The 20,296-nt window shown below is 46.5% G+C and overlaps 1 protein-coding gene across 2 annotated transcripts in view; it reads left to right on the top strand.

Annotated features, from left to right (window-relative positions):
• DLL3 (delta like canonical Notch ligand 3) overlaps positions 1-20,296 on the top strand; it is a 157,342-nt gene that overhangs the window by 31,678 nt on the left and 105,368 nt on the right. For both annotated transcript variants that reach the window (XM_081018900.1, XM_081018899.1), the window contains one exon: positions 6,040-6,401. In XM_081018900.1, the coding sequence (XP_080875026.1) occupies positions 6,040-6,401 (362 nt within the window). The remainder of the gene's footprint in view (positions 1-6,039; positions 6,402-20,296) is intronic.

Raw genomic sequence — 20,296 nt, 5'->3', positions numbered from 1 at the left:
ACTCCCGTTTAACATAATACAATACAATCATAGAACTGTTGAGTTGGAAGGTATGCCAACGGTGATCTAGTCCAACCCCCTGCAGGGCATAGTATATGCTGAAGAATCAATGTCAGGTGGCCAATACTAAATTCTGAAGGCATCTATAGTGGGAGAGTATATGGTGTTTTCTAGTGACCTACATACAGATCCCTGTGGCAACAAAAGTCTGCCACCCCATGCAGTCATGGCCAAACTTGGCCCTCCAGCTGTTTTGGGACTACAAATCCCATCATCCCTAGCTAACAGGACCAGTGGTCAGAGATGATGGGAATTGTAGTCCCAAAACAGCTGGAGGGCCAAGTTTGGCCATGCCAGCATGGGGTTGCAGACTTTTGTTGTGGAATCTGTTCTGCTAAGAATTATTAGGAAAGGGGTTTAAAATAGCCAGTATCATAATAGCCTTTACATATTAGTAAAGGGTGGCTACACATGGGATAATGTGTGTCCGTGTGGTTGCTCCACTCTAGAGGATATTATTACTTTTACGAGATATTTATTACCTGCACTTCACCCTATGGTTCCAGGGAGGATTACAACATTAAACCACATTAAAAACAATAAAAAAGAAATGAAGTAAGATGGGTCATGAAGTATATAATGCACCGTATTTTTTGCTCTATAAGATGCACCAGACCATAAGACGCACCTAGTTTTTGGAGGAGGAAAACAAGAAAAAAAATATTCTGAATCCCAGAAGCCAGAACAGCAAGAGGGATCGCTGCACAGCGAAAGCAGCGATCCCTCTTGCTGTTCTGGCTTCTGGGATAGCTGGGCAGCCTGCATTCGCTCCATAAGACGCACACACATTTCCCCTTACTTTTCAGGAGGGAAAAAGTGAGTCTTATAGAGCAAAAAATACGGTATATACTGTAGAAACAGAAAAAGGGAGAAAAACAGAACAAGCAACTGGAACTTTTTTCTGTTGAGAAAAAGCTATATTGAGCTTTTATATTTTAGAAGAAAGGTGACTAAGGGCATGTGATGGGCTTGTAAAATTATTTATGGTGCAGAGAAAGGAAGAGAGGTTTTCTTCGCTCTCCCATAACATTAGAGTTCAGAGTCTCTCCACTAATTTGGTTGGCAGTAAATCCTGGACAGACCAACTATTTATTTACACAATGGCATTCTGCCAGAAGATTTGTGATGGTTCACTAGGGTAGATGGCTTTCATATTATAAGAAATTCAGATAAGGGTTGGGTTTATTCATGGCTATTTCCTGTGATGGCTAAATGGAACTTCCAGGTATGGAGGCAGCGTACCTCAGAATGTCAGTTGATTTTGGTGGGGTAAAAGGTTGAAATATGTCACCTTCGTTCTCTCGTCGTGGGTTTCCTAGGGATACTTTCTCAGCCACAGTTGGAAACAGTATGCTAAACTAAATGAGCTTTGCCAGCAAGGTAGTTCTTACATTCTTAATCACTGATCACTTTTCTTCCAAGTCAATCCTTAGCGGTAGGAGCTTTTTGGTGGTTTAACACCTCTTTATCAAACTTCTGCCTTAACATATGGTAGCTATGGGATATATCCAGACAAGTGTGGGAATGTTCAGGGATGCAGGAGAGGATATATTGTCTGATTATATCCTTATCCAACTTGTGTTAGCAAGTTCCCCAATTTCAGCAGAGTAATACATTCCCCTTTATTTTAAGTTTGCAACGGCAGCGTTTGCTCAGGCTCGATAAAGCCTCTATAATAACTATTCTGGTAATTTCCCCTTATTCCCTCATAAAATAGAAGAGACGACACAGTCTTTTACAAAAGTATAAAAGGAGTTTACTCACATTCTGTTCACAATCAGATCCCAGAAGGCAGACCTAAGCTTAATGAAGTAACATACATTTGGAATCTATCTTATAAGAAGATAGTCCCTTTGTCCTCCTTGGCTGGGAGCCAAGAGTCCATCTTTCACTCAGTAGATGTTGCTTCTTCGATGCATGTGATGAAAGACAGAGATGACTGCCCTGCCCTGTGCTTTTGTCATTACCTGCACAGGTGAGGCCACACCCACCTCTAGTCACATGTAGAGGAAGTCTGTCCCAGCACAGGGGGAAACAGGAATTTTACCTGCTGGCTGGACAAACATTCCTCCCCATGTCTAAACATGTTCACTCTAGGAATGTTGTACTTGACTGCTCTTGTGTTTCACATCCCACAACAAGCTCTACTCAGAGTAGACCCATTAATGTTAGCAGACTTAAGTTAGTTTTGTCCATTAATTTTAATAGGTTTACTCTGGATGCAACCAGAGGTGTACCTAGGGTCCCTTGCGCCTTGGCAGGGAGGTATTTTGGTGCCCTCCTCCCCAGAAAAAAATCACTTTACTGCAGTAGCCCCATGAAAAAATTACACATTTTATGTGACCTAAGTACTTGAAGTATTTGAAGTGAGGACGAAGCAAGGAGAAAGGGCAAAGAAAATGTTCACACGTCTTTGTGCTGTGGTGCAAGAGGACAGTAAGTTTCTCTCCCGCTTGATCTTGCCTTGACAGTGGTGGTGCAGTACCACACACAAATACGTCACACACACACACACACACACACACACGTTTCCAGCAGTCTTCCTTCATGCAAACTTGCCATTTCTCCTACTGCTCAGCTCCAAGCTCTTGTCTAAACTCATGACCACATACAGATAACTGGAGACAGGTTTCTGGGGTGATTTTTGCGCGCGCACAGACACACACACACACCGGGCCTGCACCCCTGGCGAGGGCTGGTTTTGCTAACCCCTAACGCCTCTGGATGCGGGTGGTGCTGTGGGTTAAACCACAGAGCCTAGGGCTTGCCGATCAGAAGGACGGCATTTCAAATCCCTGTGACGGGGTGAGCTCCCGTTGCTCGGTCCCTGCTCCTGCCAACCTAGCAGTTCGAAAGCATGAAGTGCAAATAGATAAATAGGTACCGCTGCAGCAGGAAGGCAAACGGCGTTTCCATGCGCTGCTCTGGTTCGCCAGAAGCGGCTTAGTCATGCTGGCCACATGACCCAGAAGCTATATGCCGGCTCCCTCGGCCAATAAAGGGAGGTGAGTGCCGCAACCCCAGAGTCGTCCGCGACTAGACCTAACGGTCAGGGTCCCTTTACCTTTACCTTCAACCCCTCTGGATACAACCCATTATTTCTGTTAATCAAGAGTTTTCACCATGTTGGGATAATTTCAGTGCTGGAACATTGACTCTGCACTGTTTGAATGAGTTCCCTCCTTTTGTCTGTGTGTGTGTCCTGGGGGGCGGCGGGTTGTAACTGCCTTCTTAGTGTAATTCTCACTGTCATCAAATATACCTGGGTATACAGTGTTCAAAACACTGCAGAGCAATTGACCCCCTTAGCTATAGACTAGAGAAGGGGAACCTATGAGCATCTGTAAGTTTCTGGGTTACAGCTCCCATCAGCCCTGGCCACTGACCAGGCTGGCTGCTGGAGTCAGAAAACGCCTGGAAGGCCACAGGTTCCTTATTTCCCCCATTGTTGAAAACAGTGGCGTAAGAGGCAGGTGAGGGAGAAACGATTTTATGTGTATTTGCAGCCTTTTGAGAGTCTCCTATGACCCCCACATCTATAGGAGAATTTAGATAGCTACCAGGCCTTGACAACCAAAAGGAAAACATTGCTTGTGCTGAAGGAAAGATTGGGGTTTTAATGTCAGTGCAGTTAAAAGGATCAAGGGATTGTAGGGAAGGACTAAAAGAGTTGTTAGTTTAGAGAAAAGAATAGCAATTTTAAAAAGTTTTTAAAAATAACAGTTTATAAACCATGGATTGAAGTGCCTAAAATATTTTTCTCACTCCCATTAATTGAAATGGATGGGCAGTCTGGTTAGGTTTAGTGCAAAATTTATTTTTAGAATTCACTCCCAGAAGCTGTGGTGGTGTGACCTCTCTTAGTGTGACCTAGCTTAGATAGTCTTAAGAAAGTTTGAGTAAACCCATCAAAGAGGAGCGGTCTTATAAACAGATATTGTCCAAGAAACGTAACTGAAACCAATACGTTAATCATTCTCTTGTGGTTGAGCTTTCAGAAACATTTGGCTGGCTCTTGCTTGAGGGAGATTGGTCTCTCTGACTTAGGCAGTTGGGTTCCCAAACTGTCACACTATTGAAAGCAAGGCATTTTCTTAAATAGGCAAAACCACCGCTAGCAAGAGACACCCTTTCTTTCATGCCGTGAGGGAGAGAGAAGTCATTCCTTTTGACCAGGAAAACATTGCTGCGTGGCCAGGTCCCATACACTCCCAAGAAGTGGAATAAAGACACATGAAATAGTATTTTAGGTTAATGGGCGAAAAAGGCCACAACTTTATTGGTTACAGAATGTGAGTGGTATTGGCTTAAAGGTAAAGGTAAAGGGACCCCTGACCATTAGATCCAGTTGTGGCCGACTCTGGGGTTGCGGCGCTCATCTCGCTTTACTGGCCGAGGGAGCCGGCGTACAGCTTCCGGGTCGTGTGGCCAGCATGACTAAGCCACTTCTGGCGAACCAGAGCAGCACACGGAAACGCCGTTCACCTTCCCTCTGGAGCGGTACCTATTTATCTACTTGCACTTTGACGTGCTTTCGAACTGCTAGGTTGGCAGGAGCAGGGACCGAGCAAAGGGAGCTCACCCCATTGCAGGGATTCGAACCGCCGACCTTCTGATCAGCAAGTCCTAGGCTCTGTGGTTTAACCCACAGCGCCACCCGCGTCCCTTGGTATTGGCTTAGGCATTGGAAACCACACAACTATACCTGACTCCTGCCTGTCTGCAGGAGTCTTGGAAGGGTTAACCACCAGTAGGGGGAGCCCTGCTGATACACATCAACTAGGGACTCCCCCAGGGTCACCGCTAGGGGTCATGCCATGGCCCTAGCACCCCCCCCCCCAAATCTGGGGCTTTGGATGGAGACCACGCCCCCTGGATTCTTTTAATGGAATACCCTTGAATTAGGAGGGGTAGGTGATGGCCACTACCTCCCCTCCACTTCAACCTAAGAAAAACAGGGGCGAGTCCTCCGCCGCAGGCAGTTTAAATAGCTTGTGCCATGTCCCTGGACTGTCCGATTTGGACGGCCTAAGGATGATGTGGCCGAGGACCATCCAATGCTCCCAGCCCACAACGTCATCTCCGGGATGATGTTTCCGGGAACGGGAAATGCCTCTCCCTCACCTGATTGCACAGTGTGGAGTGTGATACTTTCTGAAGATGCTCAGAGGCGCTACCCCTTTCACAGCAGAAAGTGTGATTAATTCTGCTGCCTGTCTTTTCCTGAGGTTTCTGGGATCAGAGATGGTGATCCTGTGTTGCTCATACAGATTTGTGAGTTATTTAGATGTTAAAAGGATTAGACTGGGGGGGGGGGACACACACAAAATGTGCACGTGTGAACCCCTTCTAATCCTCAAAGGTTGAAGCAGGATAATGGGCAGAAAGGGCAAACTTGGCCTAGCTCCGCAGCCCTTGTTGGTTTTGCCAGTCTCCATGGAAATGGCTGTGGGCCTGGGGAATCCTTCCTTTTACAGTCCCTTAAATCACAACGGTTTAATTGCCTCACAAAGCTTCCCCTTGGAGCCTTGGCATATGGAGGGGCTGGTTAACTTCCCAAGGGGAAAGGAGGGGGAGGGACTGGATAATTAACCAGGGTCATGTGAACCACACATTCCCCATTCCTTTGTTATAGTGTGCCTTAGCTGGATGTGGTGGGGAGGCCAAGTTTTAAAAGTGGGTCGGGGGGGGGGACACACACTCCCCCCCTCTTTCCCCAGACACTCTGCTTTTGTTACTGAGGAACAATGGAGAGCAGCCAGAGATTAAAAGGGGGCGCGTGTTCCAAGCCAGCCATGCCCTGTCCTGTGGTGGCTCGCCTTTTGGGTGGCATGTGGGCCTTTTGTTTGGTGCAGCGGCAGGCGCCAGATGTTGGCGTGACGCGTGAAATCTATACAGCAACAGCACTGGCTCTCTTTCCCCCCCTCTCTCCTCCTCTCTCTGCTTCCCCTCCCTTCTTTTCTGTTTAACTCTTTTCAGCAATTTGTCTGCCCGGCTGCAGCAACAGCCACGGGTACTGCGAGAAACCTGGAGAGTGCAAGTGTCGCATTGGCTGGCAAGGGCACTTCTGCGACGAGTGCGTCCGCTACCCAGGCTGCCTCCATGGCACCTGCGTGCAGCCCTGGCAGTGCACCTGCCAAGAAGGTTGGGGCGGGCTCTTCTGCAACCAAGACCTCAACTACTGCACCAACCACCGCCCGTGCAAGAATGGCGCCACTTGCACCAACACAGGGCCAGGGAGCTACACCTGCAGCTGCCGGGCTGGTTTTGCGGGGACGAAATGCGAGATCGAGACCAACGAATGCGACAGCAACCCTTGCAAGAATGGAGGCAGCTGCAATGTCAGTAAAGCACCTTAACCCTCAAACTCCATCTCCTTTCTCCTAAACCCATTCTCACAACTTCTGTAAGTTTGTACATTTTGCACATCCACCGCGTAACAGCAGGTGCGTAGGTCTCTCTCGTAAGATTACAGGTGCATCTGTTTGGATAATGTAATTTCTGTGTTCTGGGATGTTTCCAAATTCACATTTAGTAATCCTGGAAAGCAGTGTGGGCAGAGAGATAATGTAGGTTACTAATAGTAGAAGTTATAGGAGCTCTGTGAGCAAGTTGAAGTCTTGCACCAACTATGAACTCACTTAGGGAAGCTGCTGTTTTCTCAATCTACATATTAGACATGGCCTACCATACAAGGAGGTTGTAAAGCACATTAAGACCATGTCTAATGTATTTTTACACACAGGAATTGTGGTTTAGAACTACTAGAAGATACCATCAGGAAGGTGTGGCAGTCTCCATGGAAGTCCTAGGTTGTATGTTGTCGCTGTAAAGTATAATGCTGAACCACGCTTAGGAACCAGATGCGAATTCTATCTCATATTACACGACAGACTTCCTTTGAGGGTTGGGGGAAGGCATTTCTGTACTAAAGTGTGCATCTGAGAGAACTCTGCTGGAGACAGGTGTGCCCTCTGGTTGCAGCAAAGCCCAGGGTTTCCCTTGGTTAGTGTGAATGGTACCCTATGCTGAACTCAAATACCAATTCAGTTGTGTAAAACCTGGCATACCCCTAACACCACTTATGCATAGAATCATTGAATCTTAGAGTTGGAAGGGACCCAAGGGTCATCTAGTCCAACCCGCTGCAATGCTGGAATCTCAGCTAAAGCATCCATGACAGAAGGCCATCCAACCTCTGTTTAAAAACCTCCAAGGAAGGAGAGTCCACAACCTCTTGTGGGAGTCTGTTCCACTCCTGAACACTTCTTACTATCAGAAAGTTTTTTTTCAATTTTTTTGTCTGAATCTCCTTTCTTGCAAATTTGAAGCCATGGGTTCGAGTCCTACCCTACAGAGCAGGAGAAAACAAGCATGCTCCCTCCTCCATGTGACAGCGCTTCAGATACTTGAAGTGGCTATCATATCTCCTCCCAGTCTCCTCTTTTCCAGGCTACACCTACTCAGCTCCTTCAACTGTTCTTCATAAGGCTTGGTTTCCAGACCCTTGATCGTCTTTGTCGCCCTTCTTGGCACACATTCCAGTTTGTCAACATCCTTCTTAAATTGTGGTACTCAGAAGTGGACATAGTACTCCAGGTGTGGTCTGACCAAGGCAGAATAGAGCGGTACTATTACTTCCCTTGATCGGGACGCTATACTTCTGTTGATGCAGCCTAGAATAACATTCTTGTTTTTTGCTGCTGCATCACACTGTTGTCTCCTCTTAAGCGTGTGGTCCACCAAGACTCCTGGATTCTTTCCACAAGTACTGCTAGTAAGCCAGGTGTCCCCCACCCTATATTTGTGCATCTGGTTCTTCCTGCCTAAGTGCAGAACCTTACATTTGTCCCTGTTGCAATCCCTTGTAGGAGTATGTCTGCACTGCGAAGGTAAATTTGTGTAACTGCCATGACTTCTCTACTTTGAACTTGGGGAGCTTGTAGCTAGGTAGAGGGCCTATTCTTTTTCTCGTATATCTAATGGGAACAGTATTTGCAGATTCTACTCAAGAATGTTATTCATAAATGCCAGCTTTGTAAGAAGAGGGTGCTGTAGGGAAATCCTCAAGGATTAGTCATTTCGCAAATCAGAAGAGCCTTATCTTTGTTTGAGAACTTGCCTGTCAACTTCAGAGTTAGCACACACAGTGTGCACCTATGATGATGGTGGCATGAAATGGCGACAGAGTGGATTAACGATGCGTATACATACATACCAGAAGTCATAAGGGCAAACCCAGAGATGAATGACAACTTTCAGAGGTGAAATTCAGTAGCCCAAATGGGAGAGCGAATATGTTTTGTACAGACAGTCTGGCCGTAAGCCAATCACCCCATGTAGCAGATTTGGAGCAACACTTTGGGAGATGAAGACAGGACATAAGTCACTAGGGGAGTTCTCCTTTCTAAGCTACGCTGAATTAAACTGAATAGAATTTGCACAGCAGGCAGCACGTGAGCATCTGGACCCTGGCATGCTGGTATCCAAGCCCTAACCCTCTAGGAATCCAGGGTGGAATAGGGGGCAAACATTTATTCACTTGTAGATTTGACATTGCCGTGCCTGACCAAGACACCCTTGCAATGAGTTCAGGCTTTCGCTAGCAAAGGTGCTCTTGCATTTAGAAGTGCCAATGACAGCTTTGTTTAGGAAACCAGGATTATGAAAAAGAAATGGTTTATGTTGCACTTAAATGAAACTGATCCAGCACAAGCTGGCTGAAAGGTAAGGTTTCTGGGGAGGAATGTGCTTCTATTTATTTCCTATTTTTCAGTGTGGGGAAAATGCATCTATGTTAGGTTTCTTGTTGCTTGTTCTGTCTCTCCTGTGCTTTGATCCCTGCAGGTGGTCTTAAAAGAGTCTGGTTTGTTTTATTGATATAGTACAATGCATGCGCATTGGTGTCCTGAGCGATGCAACTTGTGCTTTAAATCTTGATGGGGGGGGGCAAGGGTAACTAGAGAAGGCCGCACAAATGCAACTGCATATACTCAGGCTTAATTTTTGTAGCAGATAAGAAGCAAATGGTTACACAGATGTTTTAAGGAGGGTTTTTAGGTAAAAGGGAATATTCAAAGTGGCTTGCTCAGCGCCACATGAACAAATGTGTGTCTGCTGCAGGATTTTAACACAAAGCCCACTGGGGGAGAATTTTTCACCCTTGCCAAAGCAAACACCAGCTTCATAAATGGAATACAGTGGTACCTCGGGTTACATACGCTTCAGGTTACATACGCTTCAGGTTACTGACTCCGCTAACCCTGAAATAGTGCTTCAGGTTAAGAACTTTGCTTCAGGATGAGAACAGAAATCGTTCTCCGGCGGCACAGCAGCAGCAGGAGGCCCCATTAGCTAAAGTGGTGCTTCAGGTTAATAACAGTTTCAGGTTAAGAACGGACCTCCAGAACGAATTAAGTACTTAACCCGAGGGACCACTGTATTTCCTTCAGGACAATCCATGGAGATGATGATGATGATGATGATTACCCATGTAACTAGTTCTCTGTGCCCAAGGGGCACCAAAGCAGACTATGAATATGAACACAGTGGAGTCTGTTGCTCAAAGCAAAAATAGCACACTTTAGAATATTCAGAACATTTAATATAGCTGAGTAATCCTCACCACCTTACCCTTGTAAGGTAGGGTGTAATTATTATCCCTATATTGTAACTGAGGCAACTGAGGATGCACAGGCAAGACCACCAAATGAGTTTGTAGCAGGGATGAGATTTGAATTAGGGATGCTTTTATTTGTAGCTCGGTCCTTTAGCCACTTTGTTGTACCCAATCCACTGAGTACTTGCAAGTTTGTCAAAATGCAGTGTCACTGTCCTAGTATCCCAGTCTGCTATTGACAGAAGAAGTGCAGCATGAACTAGGGAGAACATGAGAAGCCGCATCTTCTAAAACTTTCTGCTTCTACACTGCTATTAACTTTACCAGAGCCCTGCTGTCTTCCTTTATATCTGGTCACTCAGGGGAAGGTGTTGGTAGTGGAAGGAGGGCAAAGAGAAGAAAATAAACCTTATTGCATTTTTCTTCTTGTTGTTGTTGTTTAGTCATTTAGTCGTGTCCGCCTCTTTGTGACCCCCTGGACCAGAGCACGCCAGGCACTCCTGTCTTTCACTGCCTCCCGCAGTTTGGTCAAACTCATGCTGGTAGCTTCGAGAACACTGTCCCACCATCTCGTCCTCTGTCGTCCCCTTCTCCTTGTGCCCTCCATCTTTCCCAACATCAGGGTCTTTTCCAGGGAGTCTTCTCTTCTCAGGAGGTGGCCAAAGTCTTGGAGCCTCAGCTTCAGGATCTGTCCTTCCAGTGAGCACTCAGGGCTGATTTCCTTCAGAATGGAGAGGTTGGATCTTCTTGCAGTCCATGGGACTCTCAAGAGTCTCCTCCAGCACCAGAATTCAAAAGCATCCATTCTTAAGTGATCAGCCTTCTTTATGGTCCAGCTCTCACTTCCATACATCACTACTGGGAAAACCATGGCTTTAACTATAAGCATTTTTTCTAGGAGGGGTATATTCTAATGACAGAGTTTTCCTTTATTTTTTGCAGTATGATACTATAACCCTTGGGACGCGGGTGGCGCTGTGGGTTAAACCACATAGCCTAGGACTTGCCGATCCGTTGCTCGGTTCCTGCTCCTGCCAACCTAGAAGTTTGAAAGCACACCCAAAAGTGCAAGTAGATAAATAGGTACCGCTCCAGCGGGAAGGTAAACGGCGTTTCCGTGCGCTGCTCTGGTTTGCCATAAGCGGCTTAGTCATGCTGGCCACATGACCCGGAAGCTGTACACCGGCTCCTTTGGCCAGTAAAGCGAGATGAGCGCCGCAACCCCAGAGTCGGTCATGACTGGACCTAATGGTCAGGGGTCCCGTTACCTTTACTATAACCCTTGGAGCTGGTTCACCTATATGAAGCCACCAGGATATGACTGAACCTGTAAATGGGTGCATGAATGAGGGGAAGCAACACCACTCTTCCCCAACACATCTCCTTAACAGCCCCCCCCTGCCCCCAAACACAAAGCACTGTTCTCTTTGCAGAGTTCATTTCCAACACTGGAGATTAGCTGAACAGAAAAGTGCCTGGTGAGACAAACTAAGGAGGTAAGCCATATTCTGGAAGGCTTAGCATCCCCATTAGCCTGTCACTTTTACTCCAAAAACCAGACACACATCAACCATACTTCTCACTTTTTAAATAGTGGGTTTAATTAATCCCTTTCAGGTGCACTGCTTTTAAATGGAGTCAGTTTCAACTATTGTTGTTGTCGTTTAGTCATGTCCGACTCTTCGTGACCCCCTGGACCAGAGCATGCCAGGCACTCCTGTCTTCCACTGCCTCCCGCAGTTTGGTCAGACTCATGTTTGTAGCTTCAAGAACACTGTCCCACCATCTCGTCCTCTCTCGTCCCCTTCTCTTTGTGCCCTCCATCTTTCCCACCATCAGGGTCTTTTCCAGGGAGTCTTCTTTTCTCATGAGGTGGCCAAAAGTATTGTAGCCTCAACTTCACAATCTGTCCTTCCAGTGAGCACTCAGGGCTGATTTCCTTAAGGATGGGTAGATGTGATCATCTTGCAGTCCATGGGACTCTCAAGAATCTCCTCCAGCACCAATTCAACTATTATATGCATATACAGTGGTACCTCGGGTTAAGTACTTAATTCGTTCCAGAGGTCCGTTCTTAACCTGAAACTGTTCTTAACCTGAAGCACCACTTTAGCTAATGGGGCCTCCTGCTGCCGCTGCGCCGCAGGAGCACGATTTCTGTTCTCATCCTGAAGCAAAGTTCTTAACCTGAAGCACTATCTATTTATGGGTTAGCAGAGTATGTAACCTGAAGCGTATGTAACCTGAGGTACCACTGTAATATACATATTCCTCCTCATGGAGTCTGGTCTCCTGTGTGACAGGCACGGATACTTCTTCCTATACTAATGCAGAGTACGATCTGTACTTCCTATACTAATGCAGAGTACAACAACTGCATGGACCCCTCTGGTATTGGCAGCATGAATGACAACAGAGAAAGGCTGCTTGAGCTGTGCTTGTATCACAGCCTCTGCATCACAAACACATTCTTCCCTACCAAGGCAAAACACCGTGTTTTGTGTGACGGGTCCTTATCTAAGAGATATTGTTTGCAGACAATGCAGCCTTGACAATGCACTCCAAGGAAACTCTACAGCGATTCATCAACCGTTTTGCCCAAACCTGCAGGGAGATCGGCCTTAGTGTCAGCCTGATAAAGAACAACATCCTCAGTCAGGACATCACCAGCACTCCATGTGTCGGCATTGGTGATCCCATGCTTAAGGTAGTTGATGATTTTTGTCTACCATAACCAGCAATCTTCCTATTGACACAGTGCTGGACAAGTGTATTGGCAAGGAAGCTACGGCAATGGCTTGGCTATCCAAAGGGGTATGGGAGAATACGATACTAACATCCAGTACGAAGATGAAGGTCTACTAGGCTTGAGTGTTGAGCACACTCTTTTATGGAAGTGAATCATGGACAATGTAGAACTACCAGAAGTGAAGCCTCAGTGTCTTCCACATGTGCTGTATCAGGAAGATGTTGGGCATCACAGAGTCTCAAACAAAGATGTGCTCTAATGCCCAGCCTCTTCACACTCCTGTCTCAGCAATGTCTATACTGCCTTGGTCCTATCCACAGAATGGAAGATGGCAGGATCCCTAAGGATGTGCTCTATAGGGAGCCGACTTCAGACACTGAGTTACAAAAATGTCTGCAGATGTGATATGAAGGCTGGCAACATCGACTCTGCTGTGTGAGAATCCCTTGCAGACAACCAGAGTGTCTGGAGGCAGACAGATCATGTTTCCACAGCAGTGACCAGAGGAGGAATGACTGCTGGGAGGAGTGTAGAAAGAAGAAATGCCATGGTGCTTCTGGAACAGCACAACTGCACGCCTTCATCTGCCCCAGCTGCAACAAAACATGTCTCTCCACAACCGCAGCAGATGCTGTAACTCTCCAACGGTTTAACCTCCAAAGGTGCTTTCCTCCATTGTCTCCCGAAACAGACAGATATCAACAATAGGTGCCATATTGTGAAGGGCATAACCAGATTCTTCCACACCTAGAAAGCAGTAACATTCAAAACAAAGAGCCAGGTGCCTTAATTTTAATCTTCACTGCATCTTAGAGTAGTAGTGCTTGAGTAAATTACTCCTGTTACTTGTGCCTACAGCAGCTAGATGCTTTATATTCAGTTCATAAGTTTATTGTTCTAGCCAAAGACCATGACAAACTTGTATTAAATGATAGTATTAGTAAAATAATACAGACCATATATCCATGATATAAAAATCCATAATATAAAAAAAGACTTTTCCAAGTTCCAGAGCATTAAAACAGTTTCCCTTGTGCATCTGACGGCTCCAATTCTAATATTTTTTTGCCTTTGTAAAATCCAGTTTGCTAACATCCATTATGTAAGAGAGAGAAGTTACCAGAGACACCAGCAAATTAAAATCTGTCTTGATTTAAGATTAACCACAACAGTTTTTAGCGATTTTATCTTTTTCCTGATTTTTATTTTTGTGTGTGTGTGTGTGTGTGTGTGTTTGTATGCACCCATGCGCGCGTGCACACGCACATGCGCACACACACAATTTCTCCCGGGGTTTACCTGCTTGCTTATGTGAACAAAGGTTTCAGAAAGCGATCTCTTGGATCTCTGTATAAGGGACAGGCTAATAGATAATGAGTGATGCCTACCACCTGAGGTTGACCACAAATAAAATGTCTGTCTGTGTACCGGACCATGCTGTAGTGGCCATCCAAAACTGCAGTGGAAATCACTTGGAAATGCAGCTCAATAAAAGCATTTTTTATTTCTTAAAAAAATATTTAATTTGTATACCACTCTATGATTCTATGTAAATTTTAGCCCTTTAATCTACATAAGTCCCCACTGTTCCATCTGTATATTATAAACATTTCCCCCTCATTTAATCATGCATTTATGTGACAGGAGTGGGTGTCAAGACCAGCTCAGCAATAAATCACACACAGTAAGTGATGTTAACACTTTATTAGAAGAAACAAGGTCTGCTCCACATTGCCGGGCCTCGTGAGCACAGCAACAAGATCTTGGTAGATCTTGCCCCTAGGAGGCAGCTGTGGAGTTCAAAGGTCTCCACCTTCCCACAGCTGCCTAAGTCTCCTCCTGTTCTGGGTGCTTCCTATGCAGTCTGAGACGCTGCTGCCATGTCTGTTTTTGCTCCTCTTCACATCTCTCCTGGTTCTGGGAGACCAGTGGGGAGCGTAGCTCTTTGCAGCGCGCGGTGGGGTGGGAGAGAGACATCCTGGCTTCTTCACCAGCGTGACTCATCTCTGCCTCTTGGCTTCTATCCTCTTCTGCTTCTGCTTCTACTTCTGATTCTGGAATTCTGTCTGCCACAGACTCTTCCTGCTTGCTAAACCCCATTACCTCTTCAGCTTCTGACACCACCTTCTCCCAGGCTTCTCCCTCTGACCACAAATTGCTGTCTTGCCACCAATCTCTGGGCTCTGAGCCTCCATCCCTTGAGGGTTCTCCAGCTGGTGCCTCCCACCATTTATCTGTGTACAGCCAGCCCATGATGTTATCCCATACATCAGGATCCTAAAAGGTTAGTTCAACACTGCCACTCTGGTTATAATTAGACAGGTATTTACAATGTAAACCTTGAAAGATACCATCAACGGTGCCTCCGAAAATTTTTACACATCACTTGGGAAGACAGGCGAACCAATACCAGTGTACTGGAAGAAGCAAAGATCCCCAGTGTTGAAGCAATGATTTTTCAACATCAACTTCGTTGGACTGGTCATGTTGTGCGGATGCCTGACGATCGTCTTCCAAAGCAACTACTCTATTCTGAACTTAAAAAGGGAAAGTGTAATGCTGGTGGTCAACAAAAGAGGTTCAAAGACTCTCAAGGCAAATCTTTAAAAATGTAGTATAAACACCAACAACTGGGAAACACTGGCCTGCGAGCGCTCCAGTTGGAGAACAGCCTTTACCAAAGGTGTCCTGGGCTTTGAAGACACTCGAACTCAGGAGGCAAGGGAGAAACGTGCTAAGAGGAAGGCATGCTTGGCAAATCCACACCGTGATCAACTCCTGCCCGGAAATGTATGTCCCCACTGTGGAAGGACATGTGGATCCAGAATTGGCCTCCACAGTCACTTGCAGACCGTGTTTATGGAAGACAATCTTACTCGGCTACCAGTGATCGCCAAAGAAGAAGAAGATAATGTAAACCATTTCCTAAATCCAAGGAAGCACCTACAATGGCTTGAATTTCTGCTTGCAGTTCAGATTCTGTTTTCATGATTCTGCTGGGTTTCTTCACTGGCCAGTTATGAGTGACCACCTGTAGAACATATGGCGACCTCTTTCTTCTCCATGCACTATTTTTCCAGGTGTGCTTATTAATTCATTGTTCATTGCCTTTTCCTCTTGTCTGTGTGGAAGAGCAGGAAACCTGACGCCTCCAGAGTTCCATTGCAAGATTGAGACTTGAACAAATTTGGGTAGGTGACAGACCAATATCCTTTCCTTGGAAGGTAGCAAGTGGGTTATCAGCATACTCATCCACTATCAGTCGCCTTGGATCTGAAGGGTTTAAGTTGAGAATGGAAAACAACTCCATCTCTTGAGCACTTAAGGTAAGGTAAAGGTAAAGGTACCCCTGCCCATACGGGCCAGTCTTGCCAGACTCTAGGGTTGTGCGCTCATCTCACTCTATAAGCCGGGAGCCAGCGCTGTCCGCAGACACTTCCGGGTCACGTGGCCAGCGTGACAAGCTGCATCTGGCGAGCCAGCGCAGCACACGGAACGCCGTTTACCTTCCCGCTGGTAAGCGGTCCCTATTTATCTACTTGCACCCGGAGGTGCTTTCGAACTGCTAGGTTGGCAGGCGCTGGGACCGAACGACGGGAGCGCACCCCGCCGCGGGGATTCGAACCGCCAACCATACGATCGGCAAGTTCTAGGCGCTGAGGTTCAGGTAAAAGCAAAGTTCCAATATTGATAGATGTCATTTAATTGTTTGGCTACTGAATCTGATACAGTGGTGCCTCGCAAGACGAAATTAATCCGTTCCGCGAGTCTCTTCGTCTTGCGGTTTTTTCGTCTTGCGAAGCACGGCTATTAGCGGCTTAGCGGCTATTAACGGCTTAGCGGCTTAGCGGCTTTAAGAGAAAGGAAACAAACTCGCAAGAACTCGCAAGACGTTTCGTCTTGCGAAGCAAGCCCATAGGGAAATTCGTCTTGCGGAACGACTCAAAAAACGGAAAACTCTTTCGTCTAGCGAGTTTTTCGTCTTGCGAGGCATTCGTCTTGCGGGGCACCACTGTAGAGCCTTAGTGAACTCAGACCTATCCTTCTCTTGATGTACCTTCAAGCCATCACTAACGTCAATTTCTTTGCAACCCTGCAGATAAGCCCTAGCAGAAATCAGAATTCCTGTGTCCAGTATACCAATTATGGCATTTAAGCCTGAAACATCCCTTTCCAATGTGTCAGTTCTGCTAAAGCTTCTCTCTGCTGTTTATTTAGACAGGTGACATTGGTCGCGTTCCCACAGTGAGGGAGTTTCAGCCTCTGTTCTGGCTGAGTCTATTGTGCCAAGATTGTTATTACACCTAGTTGAGATTTCATTATATGGAGGAAGCTGAGGTTGCCTGGGAGCATATATATTGGCTCCTAACAAGTTTCAGTCAATTGACCAGTTAGCTAAGCTCAGGGCCGTCTTAAGCATATCTGGTGCCGTGGTTCAAAGATCCCTCCGGTGCCCCCCTTTCCCAGAGTTGTAGACCTTTCCCCAAGCCTCTGCGGGGATCGCTCTCCTCCCATGGAGGCTTGGGAGGCAAGCTGCACGCCCGCCAGCTGTATGGTTGACGGGGCACAGCTGGCAGGGAAAGGGGAGGTCGCCGGCAAAGCCGCACAGCTCCCCCACTCACTGGGGCGCCCCTGAGAGGCCAGCACCCTGATGCAACACACCAGTATGCCCAATGGGGAAAGACAGCTCTGGCTAAGCTTTTATTAGAGGAACATGTAGCAAAACCTCTTATGTAGGATAAGGCTTCTCTAACCCCATTACTTGCACACGCACCATGTAAAGCAGGGGTCAGCAACCTAAGGCCCATGGGCCGGAAGCAGCCCACGAGCCGCCCCCGAACTGAGTTGCCCGCTTGCGTGCGGCGCTAAACCCATGCAGCACGGCGCGGGGACTCGCTTCCGCAACACCAAAAATCGCACCTGCGCATGTGCAGATGCCCAAAAACACAGGCACGCGCATGACCCAGCCCACGGAGGGATCTCCGTGGGACCAATCTGGCCCAGGCATTGCTGACCGCTGATGTAAAGGATGAGGACTGTCCATGTAAGGCATATTTAGGTGCTTTATATACAAACTTGCACTTGGTTTTTATCGTTGAACTCAACCCAGCTGGTGCACAAGAGGAGAATCTGGAGGTAAAGCGAGGGAAAATAAAACTGGGGGCTGAACTGGGAGAGATGACGAAGAAAAAGTCCAAGTGTTACATAAAAGGTAAGTCTGAAGGTGCTAAAGAAGTGTCACCAATTCCATGAGTAAAGCACCAGAATAGAAAATGGATATTCTACAGAGAAGAACAGATAACAAAAAGATTGAAAGCAGCAGGATGAAGGGAAGACAGAATTCATAGAGTACAAGAATATTAAAGACATAAAAGCAACTTTTTGGTAGTGCAAATAGGTTAAAGAAGCTGATGTAGATAGAGATGGGGTGAAGAAAGGACAGAGATAGTTGAAAGGACAGGTAGAATGAGCAAACCAGCCAGAAGAATAAAGACTAGAATGAGAAATAGGGCAGAGATCAGAGAGTCCAGATGAAAAATAACCATGATCAAAATAAGAATGATGTCCACAGAGGAAGGGCTGGGGTTTAGATTGTGAAGATACAAGCAGCAAGGTTTAGCAATCTGAGGAGTTGAAGGTCAAGAGGAATTAAATATACTCTGCTTAAGCAACTGACTATGAGGACGGATAGGGACGCAGGTGGCGCTGTGGGTTAAACCACAGAGCCTAGCACTTGCCGATCGGAAGGTCGGCGGGTCGAATCCCTGCAATGGGGTGAGCTCCTGTTGCTCGGTCCCTGCTCCTGCCCACCTAGCAGTTTGAAAGCACGCCAGTGCAAGTAGATAAATAGGTATAGTTCCAGCGGGAAGCTAAATGGTGTTTCCATGCGCTGCTGTGGTTCACCAGAAGCAGATTAGTCATGCTGGGCACATGACCCGGAAGCTGTACGCTGGCTCCCTCGGCCAGTAAAGCGAGATGAGCGCCGCAACCCCAGAGTCATTTGCAACAGGACCTAATGGTCAGGGGTCCCTTCATCTTTATGAGGACGGATAAAAATATTGTCATTTGAAACATGCAGAGGACCATGAATGCAGAAGAGGAAACTGGAGACTTAGTTTTATCAGCTTCAAGAAAATGTTCTTACAGTCATGAAGGAATGGCAAAAGACAATTGATGACTGGATAAACGCTGCTGAAACAGGTTTGGCTAAGTACTGCTAGAACAGGTTTTGAACACCACAAGCAGTAGAATAAGGTAAGAGGCAAAGACTGAAGGCATGTCCAGAATGATACCAGTATAGGTAAGGCTTTTGACAATGTCCCCTATGATAGTCTTGCAGAGAAGCTGGTGTAATGTGAGCTGGACAGCCCAAATGTGAGGTAGCTGTTAGGCGGGTTTGTAGCTGGTTGACCAAACCTAAAGAGTGCTCACTCATGGTTCCTTGTCATCCTGGAAAAAAGAGAAAAGTGGGGTGCTGTGTTATCTTCCAGGCCCGTTATTGTTCAATGTCTTTATAAATGACTTGGACAAAGGAATTGAGGGGATGCTCATCAAATTTGCAGATGGCACCATACTGGGAAGGGTAACTAATACAGCGGAAGACAGAATCGGGATTCAATATGACCTTAACAAATTGGAAAACGGGGTCCAGACTAACAAAATCAATTTCAAGAGGGACTAACGGAAGGTTATAAAGCTAGGCAGAAAGACCCAGCTGCACAAATATGGGAGACACCTGGCTTGCATGTGAAAAGGATCTAGGGCAGTGGTTCTCAACCTGTGGGTCCCCAGATGTTGGACTACAACTCCCATCATCCCTGAGCTCTGGCCTTGCTAGCTAGGGGTGATGGGAGTTGTAGTTCAACAGCATCTGGGGACCCACAGGTTGAGAAAAGCTGATCTAGGGGTCTTAGCAGACCACAAGCTTAACATGAGTCAAGAGTGTGATGCAGCAGCAAAAAATGTGAATGCTATTCTAGGTTGCATCAACAGAAGTAGTGTCCCAATCAAGGGAAGTAATAGTACTGCTCTATTCTGCCTTGGTCAGACCACACCTGGAGTACTGTGTCCAGTTCTGGGTGCCACAATTTAAGAAAGATTGACAAGCTGGAACGTGTGCAGATCAGGGCGAGCAAGATGATCAAGGGTCTGGAAGCCAGGCCTTATGAAGAAAGGTTGAGGGAGTTGGGTGTGTTTATCCTGGAAAAGAGGAGGCTGAGAGGAGATATGACAGCCATCTTCAAATATCTCAAGGGCTGTCACATGGAGGATGGAGCAAGCTTGTTTTCTCCTGCTCTGAAGGGTAGAACCTGAGCCAAAGGCTTCAAGTTACAAGAAAGAAGATTCCGACTAAACGTCAGGAAGAACTTTCTGAGAGTAAGAGCTGATGGACAGTGGAATGGCCTCCTTCGGAAGGTGGTGGACTCTCTTTCCTTGAAAATTTTTAAACAGAGTTTTCATGGTCACCTGTCATGGATGCTTTAGCTGTGATTCCTGCATTGCAGGGAACTGCACTAGATGACCGTCCAACTCTACAGTTCTGATTCTGGAGGGACTGGGCATTTACCTAGAACTTCATCATTCAAGAAACAAACATAAGTATTAAGTGTGCATGTTACAAGAGGCGTAAACATAATAGGGCCTGCTGCCCGCCTACCTTCTGTGAGACAGGAAATTTATGAACCTATGCATGTTTGCTTAGAAGAAAGTCCAACTAAATTCCATGAGATGTGCCCCAATTAAGTATGAATATAATTACATTTGCATCCTTAAAACTTCCAAATTCAGTCGCTCTCTTCTGATTGTCCAGGGCACTTCATTTCCTGCCTCCCCCCCCCCGAAAACTCCTGGACCCCGGTGGCCTTGAC

The sequence above is a fragment of the Podarcis pityusensis genome (genome assembly GCF_964106645.2).
Source record: "Podarcis pityusensis genome assembly, chromosome: 8".
NCBI lineage: Eukaryota > Metazoa > Chordata > Lepidosauria > Squamata > Lacertidae > Podarcis > Podarcis pityusensis.
Note: the sequence above shows the minus strand (reverse complement) of the source record. Positions and strands in the feature narration are given on the sequence as shown.